The sequence below is a fragment of the Lycium barbarum genome, chromosome 4 (genome assembly GCF_019175385.1).
Source record: "Lycium barbarum isolate Lr01 chromosome 4, ASM1917538v2, whole genome shotgun sequence".
Classification (NCBI taxonomy): Eukaryota; Viridiplantae; Streptophyta; class Magnoliopsida; order Solanales; family Solanaceae; genus Lycium; species Lycium barbarum.
In genome coordinates, this window is record NC_083340.1 from 58137631 (window position 1) to 58146850 (window position 9220).

At 35.2% G+C, this 9220-nt stretch overlaps 1 protein-coding gene across 2 annotated transcripts; it reads right to left on the bottom strand.

The window, feature by feature from the left end:
* Nucleotides 1-794: 794 nt before the first annotated feature.
* Nucleotides 795-8799, bottom strand: LOC132636045 (integrin-linked protein kinase 1-like). Of its 2 annotated transcripts, XM_060352707.1 has the most exons (12): nt 7918-8783; nt 5773-5847; nt 5590-5694; nt 5223-5308; nt 3985-4105; nt 3640-3719; nt 3447-3509; nt 3219-3337; nt 2935-3020; nt 2576-2697; nt 1864-1995; nt 795-1211 (listed from the first exon to the last, which is right to left on the bottom strand). In XM_060352707.1, exons 1-12 carry the CDS (start codon nt 8329-8331, stop codon nt 1205-1207), a joined length of 1410 nt encoding a protein of 469 aa, XP_060208690.1. In that variant the 5' UTR covers nt 8332-8783; the 3' UTR covers nt 795-1204. The 2 variants fall into 2 exon arrangements, with proteins under 2 accessions (XP_060208690.1, XP_060208691.1); XM_060352708.1 differs by lacking the exon at nt 795-1211 and having other exon boundaries at nt 1909-2369; nt 7918-8799.
* Between the last annotated feature and the right edge of the window lie 421 nt (nt 8800-9220).

Here is a 9220-nt window from a genome sequence, read left to right on the forward strand (position 1 = left end):
AGTCAGTGGAATGAATTAGTCCTGAGGGCACAAAATGAAGGTGGGAGTTCTAATAAGAACATTGAGGATTTTTTCTCAAAAGGTTTCATTCATCTAACCTACTTAGCAATTTGTATCGCCAGCTTCTATTTTCTTGCAGTAGATCGTAACGCTATCAAAGCTTATTAGTCTCATAGCACGTTATGTTCATTTAACTGCTACGAGATCAATGATTAGATAAAGCTTGAGCTTCTATTGCTAACATAAAAGCCTCTCTTTCCATATCTTTGGATGTAACACATAAGAGCTTGTTTGTGCATACATCCTTGTGAGTGTATCACTCAATTTCAACAATTATTTCACTAGCTAGTTCTTATTGCGAACATGATGTATTTTCTGATCTTTATATTAATAAAATTAGCCATTAGGCACTCTGCCTAGTGGAACATTAGATTAAAAAAAAATCAGCAATTCTTTTCAACAAGCGAGATTAAGTTTGTCACAAAAACCGCTGCTTGAAAGCTGTTATTAGTTGAATCCACATACTTATGACTAGTATGTTGAATCTATTTTGTGAACATTTGGGAAGGAATGAGGTATCAAGCGTACTGCCAAATGGTAACAATATATAGAGAATAGTAACGCAGTAATTTCATTTTGATTTGTTCATGGCGATTCATTTTATATTCATGCAAATGTAGATTCATTATGATTTTCCTTTTTCCCTTTCTAATCTTCCACGTGTAAGGACGTAACTTGTGAATTACATGCGTCCACATTTTAGCTTTAATGAGAGTCAAACAAGACAAGGAAAATAAGAAGAATAGAGAGATTGATATAATAGTATACAGCCCTTTCTTATATAACCTCTTTGTTTTCCCCTTGTAAAGCAATATAAATTTGGTTCACCAATGTTCAAATACCATAGATTTAATAAAGACGCTTCATATGACATATGGTAGAGTTTAAACTTACTGAGAACAGGAGAGACCATGGAGAGCCAAGATTAAATTGTAATCCCATCTCATTCACCCTGAAAATCTGCCTTTTATTTGGTTAACCACAATATAAAGCTTTCAACGAATCTCGACGAATAGAAGGTTGCTTATTAGGTTTATCACAAGGTCCCATGCAATAAATTGAGTGGAAAGCTTTACGAGAATCTTCCGCTTATAAACTCCATTGACTCCAATATTTGTCCGCGTTCTTGCACTTTTACGCACACTTACAACCTGCACCAAAGATCTGTTGCATTAGGTAACGAAGGGAAACAGTACTAGCAACATACAACGAATCAAACAATGTAGGTTTTTTTTAATGCGACGACTTCTTGAATAAAAGTACAAGAAGCTTATAAACATCCATTATTACATATGAACCATGAGTGTGCGCCTTTTAAAAATTTTAAAATGTGTTTCACACAACTGACATTAGTTGTGTGGCTCTTTTTTGTGAGACAAAAAAATGAACCCAAAATTTGTGGACCCAAACATCTAAGATGTGGGTCCATTTTTTTATCTCACAAAAAAAAGCCTCACACAACTAAGGTCAATTGTTTGAGACACATAGTAAAACTTTTCTGCGCCTTTGCTCTATTTTTCATCTGAGCAGCTATCAAGTCAGTTATGCTTGCTTTTTGGATAGATATGTTTATGGGTCTATTTGACATGATCAATTGTGTGACTCTGTGTACGCTCGTGTTTGTGTGTATGTCAGAGAGAGAGCTTTAGCAGTCTAATGCTACTAACACATACATGGCACAATCTCCCACTTTTGCGAAATTGTCAAGGATGAAATATTTCCTCTTAATTCAAGGCTCTTTTTCATAATATAAACAAATGTTGAATTTTCTAGAATAGATAATGGATAGTACAGTAGTCATACCAAGGGAGTTTAAAAGTATCTTTCAACCATCCTTTTTTCGAGCAGTTAGCAAAAATTTTATTCATCCGCACAATGACCTCAGAAAATGTTGGCCGTACATAAGCTTCTGGATCCCAACATTCTTCAATCAACCTAGAAATACAAAATATTGAGCAGAAGTCAAGTATTGATATTGAATGCAAAGCTAACAAGATAATGGTGCACTGGGAGAGCCATCTAGTCCTGCCTGAGGAGACTGGAGGTGGTACACTCGTCTGAGACTATGTAGGCTAAAACTCCAATTAGCTAATGTCAATTATCAAAAGCTTATTGCAGTACTCTTAAGCTAAGCACAAATGAGGTCATGCACACAACAAAGTCTCAGTTATTTCATCTTGTTGGGGATGGACATCAAGAGATGAGCATTAAATTCTCAAGGATCTGACAAAAAGGGTACTTGACAAGCGACTTCAGTTTTACAGGGCTAGAGTTTGTACTAAATCACCAAGCCGAGAAAGAACCTGTACCTGAAGAAATTCAAATACACATATACGGAGTATTATTTTGAGAAAACCAAAGCAGCAGAATGGAAATCTTTTCCAAGGCCTTTCACAAGAATTTCATGATGCACTTCATGGGCTAGCAGTACAGAATAGAAGATCATGATAAACTGGCACAACATGTGATTATACCCCGAGGAATGATTTCAAAAATAATAATTAGTTGGACTTACTCTCTGAGCTCTGGAGGATACTTGGATTTCGATTTGAATGCTGGTCTTTGGCCTTCTAAGCACATAAGCCTAGCAGCCTCTTGAGGAGACTTGGTATTAAAAGGTGGTGTTCCCTCCATCATCTGAGCCCAACAAAGTAAAATAAATAGATTGTGAAGAGCAGAGAGAAAAGATTCATAGCCATTTCATACTTCCAGGATGCTGATATGCCGATATCAGGATAAATAGAGGACAGACTTGCATTTTAAAAGAATAAGATCATCCAAGTATCACAAAGTGCTGCACCGAAATGGGAATCAAGAATTCAACACTATTAAGCTACGACAAGAATTGAAGTATTTGACAAAAAGAAATCATACCTCGTAGACTACAAAGCCAAATGAATATATGTCCGCATTCCGGTCAAATATTTCATCTTTATAAATCTCAGGTGCCACATAGGGACCTACAAGTGAAAAAGAAATGAGTAAAGTAATAAACATAAACATTTTGAATCCTTTCATGCAATGAGCAATCAATATACTCCAATACATCACCAGAAGTTTCTGATCTATCAAAAATTACAATAAGACAAGAATGCTTTCTTTCAGAGTTGGAAATAATATGATTTAGAGTTTATATAATCGATGTTTGAGAAACTTACTTGAACGGTCAGCATCCTCCGGCTGCACCAACTTTGCTTTGTCAGGTGAAATTTTTGACAATCTAATCAGACCAAACCCAGCAACTTTCAGGTGACCTCCATTGTCCAGCAAAATATTTCTGGCACCTTACCAAAATTCCGAATATTAAAAATAATAGGAAATCCCAATGATACAGTCTAAATGATCAGTTAAAAGCCTTGGAGAACTAAAACATATAGTTGTCTTACTTTGGCTTTAAATTACAATGGATAATTGGGTCTGGTTTGCATTCGTGAAGGTAGTTCATACCCCTGAAAATCAACCAACATGACACAACATAGATATGTTCAGATAAAAGACGTAACCGAAACAATCACAATTGCCAAAGGACTGATTCAGGCATGAGAGATCATTTTGCTTTTATGACAAAGATAGACTTGCCTAGCAACATCAAGAGCAAATCTAAGCGCCTTTGAAGGAGATAGACGTCCCTTTTTCTGAAGATAGCTACCTAGATCACCCTGAAAAATTGCAAATGCATGCAATGCCAAATGTTAACTGCAAGGCTAAGGTAAAAATTGAGATCAAGGGCATAAAAAAATCCATAAGCATCAAGATCTCTACAACAAAGAAGTTGAATCTATTGCCAACTCTAGCTAAAATTTTAGCCAATGTTGAGTGTTCATTATAACAACGAATATTAGCATAAGTTGAACTGATAAAAAAGGTAAACAAGCTAAGTTTGTTGGGTGATAGGTCAGTGTGGAAAAGATTGACAGAGCCTACCCTGGGATGATACTCTGAGACTATCATCATCGGTATATTTTGTGTAACTGCTCCAACAAACTGAACTACATTCGGATGCCGTACTTTTTCTAGCAAAGTTAATTCATGGTTGAAAGTGTTTCTGCATGCAGTGGTGGAAATAACGCAAAGTTAGATATCAAAAGGTCAAACTTATGGAACTATAAATTTTGTACAATACTTGTTAAAAGGAAAAAATGAGCAAGCAGCTGCTTAAGTAAAAGCAAGGAAGGCCACATTCAAAACAGACTTTAAGCAGCTACATGGTCTATACAAGAATGAAGAAGATAATCTGCAAGAAGAAAATATGGCGTGCTTTGCCTGAATATTGAACTTCCCCGAAATTTTCAATCACTGAACAAATATATAACACGGTCCATAAGATTTAAAACAATAGAGAAATTAAAGAAATGTGCCCCTAATGTTTCCCCCAAAAAACAGGGCAATTACAAATACCCTGCTTCCTGATAATGACTCCAAGTCTATTGTGTTTTTTAATCAGTACGACTCCAAGTTCAATTGGAAACTTGTGGCAACAAGAGCAATGAAGATGACCAATTTTCTATAATATATATACACGTGCATATATAATCTACAGGAAAAGGAAAGTAGTATCAGTTAGGACAATGACCATTCTGACTAGTAGGAGTAGCAGTAAATGCAAAAGAAGTTTAGCTAAAGTTGTGTTTCAAGTCTTGGGGGTTCAAAGAAATGTTAGGATGATAGGGCAAGAAGAAAGCTAAGCACCACAGATGATAAACCTAACTTCTTAACCTTAATAACAGATAAGGATAGAAATCAAGGATCTACAAATATAGCACATGACAAAATCAACTGATCCCCCAATAGCATTCTGCCAGCTTCACCAACTTACATCAATGTAAATAGTACCATTTCTATCCTACTTCAGTCGAATTTTCCTGAACTATGCATAAGTTCATCTTTTCTATCAAGTTTTGCTGTTTAAAAATATCAGCTTCAATGAAAAGATAACTGAAGTATGTGACTCATCCTTACACTGATTAGTGAAGCCATGAGGTTAGAGGATCCAAATTAAAAGTCCATATTAAATTGTCAGAAGAGGGTTTTACTTGTAGATCCATAATCCAATAAAAACTTTGATATGAGGCCTCTCATGATACAGGACACAGAAGCAAAAATACAGAGTATCTACAGAAATCCGATAAGCATATGGGAGTTGCAGAGCAGCTAAAACATACATGCTTTCAGGGTCTGTATAGCTATCCTTGTCAAGTATTTTTACCGAAACTTTCGTGCCATTCCATTTGGCAACTTGATATGAACCCTGTCAAAAGTTAAAAAAGAAAATTGTAGACAAATTGTTGGGAATAAATTCAAAAATTAGGCACCCAAAAGCATCACATGAAATGAGTGGGCCCGGTGTCTCATGGCTTCATTCAAGAAGCTAAGAAAGAAATAAAAAATGGTGATACAATCTAATTGGTTCAGGCTTCCTTCAATTTTAAACGGAATTTAAGTATTTCAATTTAAGGCCTGATTGTGCTTTCATCACTCAATCATAATTGAAACATCACAGTACTGATTAACAAAACATAGAACACTTGCCTTTGAGATTCCATCACTTTTGCGGACTTGAAGCTCCAGAGGGTTTAGTTCATATTCTGGAACTTCTCGTGGATTTGCTACAGCCATTGGCGTCTTTCTGACTTTCTAGCAACATAACACATGCTTCTATGAGTGCCAGAACATATGGAACCTCAGTCTAACTTGGACTTTGTACCCACTTACCGGGACTTTGGCTCCACGGGCCTTCAGTATTTTGTAAACTTCATCATTACCATAGTATTTGGCATCAGCTGCCGCCTGTCACAGCCTCTTATAATAGTCAAAGTTGGAAGATAAGGGAAAAAGTAAAAGATTTAAACATTTTTTCCTGAAATCCATAGTTTAGGGCCTTAAGCTCTAATTTTGTATCATTTATTTCAATCAGATTTTTTGACGAAATTACTTTAATTCTAAAGTTAACTAAAACAGCATCGATGAATTAAGGAGTAAAAAGCAAAAAAGTAAAAAAGAAAACAAAAAGTTACTTCAGCTGTTGAGTTCAGAAAGCATAGAGCATCAAGATTTACATTTAGATATGCAGTACCAGACTCGTTATTGCTTGACTGTTATAAAATATGAACTTTTGTGGTTTGGTTTCCTGTCCGTAGTTTATGATAGCATTTTGCACATTCTAAGGACCTAAATCTGATTATTCATGAGAAGGAAAAGCTCGTACAAATTCTTGTTCATCATAAGAATATCAAGCAGGATGTCAATATTTTCTCAAAGTAGAGAATCTCCAACAGTGAAGTATTTGAATATAACCGAAGGAAGTAGGAAGAAGAAAGCAAAAGCAAGCTCTCCATTTATCGAGTTCTTTCTTATTAAAAGATTGACTTATTCCCATAAACGGAGTTTTTTCTCATGAATTTCTTCTTTCTCTAATCCTATTCATAAGTAACAGCTCTTCACCAGTTTATGCAACAAAATTCTTAGCAGTTTTAAATTGGGAGGCCAACCTATTTCGTTATGAGTTTTTTACTAACTGAAATCTGTACCACTTCTTTCTCCGTTGTCCCTAGTAAATTCAAGAAACAATAGTGGGAATTAAAAACTACAGTTTCATTACATATCCTACAACAATTTAACGAACAACAGCAATAACATACCCAATGTAATCCCACAAGTGAGATATGTTGTACGCAGAATGTTGTACGCAAACCTTACCCCTACCTCGTGGAGGCACAGAGGTTGTTTCCTAAAGACCCTCGGCTCAAGTGCAGTTGTAGACATCGAAATTTTGTTGGACTACAAGACAAGCCCAATATCTGTTAGGGTTTCGTGGAGACTACTCTACCCCAGACCCTAGCTTACGCCTATATAAAGGGACACATATTTCCTTAAAAAGGCATCTCAAATATCCCATAAACTCATGGGTATTCAAAAAGAGGTCAATATGTGGTCAGATATTTCTTGACAACCAAATACTTCAAGAAGATCCACAATATCCTTTCATGGAGATCAAATGAATCATCCTACTTTCAAGAAATACGCTACTAACGGTCCTCGAATTACGGAAAAAAAATAGGAGAGAAGAATCAAGGGATGAACAGATTTGTACTCACAATCTTGATAAATAAAATTACTCTTTTTATTTATTTTTTGGTTGCAGTTTATTTTCCATATTTGAAAATTTGTTGCAAACAGCAGCAAATTAAAGTAGTTATGAAAAACCAAATACAGCAGTGAAGAAAATATGGCAACTAATGAGGAAAGCAGTACAAAAAAGAACAGTAAAAATGGAGAAATAGTGCGATAACCAAAACACAATAAACAAAAGAAGTTAACAGATATCAAAAGCAAAAAACTACATGAATAAGGTTAATACTACGACAGACTCGGTGCTGCAGACTACCACCAAGCCTAATCCCGCCGAAAAGCGAGACAACGCTCAACTACCTACTATCTTTCCACCCTAATCCGCAACCTCCATACCCTCCCATATAACGTCATGTCCTCCGGCTACAATAATTTACCAAACAAAAACAAGAAAAAGTTTTGGCTTTCAAAATAATACTCTCTTCGTCCATTTTTACTTGTCATGTATACTAAAAATAGATGTCCACTTTTACTTATCTAGAATGGAAAACCACGAGATAATTTATCATTTCATACATACTTTACCCTTATTATTAATTATTGGGTTGGAAACTTCAAGCAATTGTTAGTAGTTGCATAACTTTTAAAGTATGTTTGATTGAATTCAATTATTTAGATGATTTACTAATAACTAGGGGTGATATAGTAACATTGTCATTTTATTTATTGCTCCGTGCGCCAAGTCAAACAAGGACAAGTAAAAATGGACAGAGGGAGTAAGATTTATACCGTGCTACCCCAACGATCACGGGCATCCATATTAGCCTTCCTACTCAACAACAACTTAGCAACTTCAACATGACCTTCACAAGCAACAATATGAAGAGCAGTCCTTCCATCCAAATCAATACTATTAACATCAACCCCTTCATCTAACAAGTCCTCAACTCCCTTCACATCTCCTTTACATGCCATAAATAACAACTGCATAGTTGAATCAAGATTCTCTGGCACACTTATAACCTCTTCACCATTTTCAAGACTCCTTCTAATTGGATCAAGTGACGATTGCCTCCCAAAACTGAACCTTAAATTGTTCTTCCTTCTTGGATCCAATGAAGTTTGCCTCTTGAAACTCAATTTAAATGACCCTGTTGAGAATTGCCTTGATATTCCTCTCTTTAACTGTGCTGCTAACTCCATTTTTACAGCTAAATCAAGAAACCTACTATTTGTTACACCACAGATAATGCTGAAGCAAGAAATAAATCCACATAGAGAATTATGTGATTTGACTAATTCCACTGTAGCAGAAATGTGGATAGAGGGAATACAGATTAGAGATCCTGTTCTACTTTACCCAGAAATTAACACATGATTTTTGAGCTGATAATCAAGAATTGTTTTTTTTTTTTTTTTTTTAAAAAGATTAACATAAAGCAATTAAAGAAAACCCAAATCATGAAAAAGACAGACGAACCACCATGACGGCCCAATTAGGAAAAAAATAAGTAGAAATGAATATTTTATCTACATGGGTGAGCTGATGAAAAGTCAAGAAAGGTAAGTTGAGAAAGAAAACATAAAAAGTGGAGAAAATAAATTCATATAGAGAATTATGTAAATTTGACCAATTCCACTGTAGCAGAAATGTACATAGAGAGTATACAGATTAGAAATCCTGTTCTAATTTACCCAGAAATTAGCACATGATTGAGCTGATAATCAAGTTGGGGGTTAAAAAAAAAATACCGGAACGTAAAAGTAAAGCAATAAAAGAAAACCCAAATCTTGAAAAAGACATGCGCTAGTAAGGGGGAAAAAAAATACTCCCTCCCTTCTAATTTGTTTGTTTTATTTGGACTTCACATGAAGTTTAATAAAGTAAATAAATATTATGAATATTGTGATCTTAAATTAAAAATATGTAAAATATACAAAAATAATTTTTAATCTTGTAATCTTAATCATGTGGAAAGCCGAAATTAATGATTTTTTTTTTTAAAAAAGGTACAACAACAACAACAACAACAAACCCAGTATAATCCTACCATGTGGGGTCTGGGGAGGATAGAGTGTACGCAGACCTAAC

Excerpts from the sequence above, each read along its gene's own strand:
- LOC132636045 (XM_060352707.1), bottom strand. The coding sequence starts at position 8,331 with ATGGAGTTAGCAGCACAGTTAAAGAGAGGAATATCAAGGCAATTCTCA. Across the intron at positions 5,695-5,772 it reads CCCGTGGAGCCAAAGTCCCG|AAAGTCAGAAAGACGCCAAT; the intron begins GTAAGTGGGTAC and ends TTATGTTGCTAG. Across the intron at positions 4,106-5,222 it reads TATACAGACCCTGAAAGCAT|AAACACTTTCAACCATGAAT; the intron begins GTATGTTTTAGC and ends CACTGCATGCAG.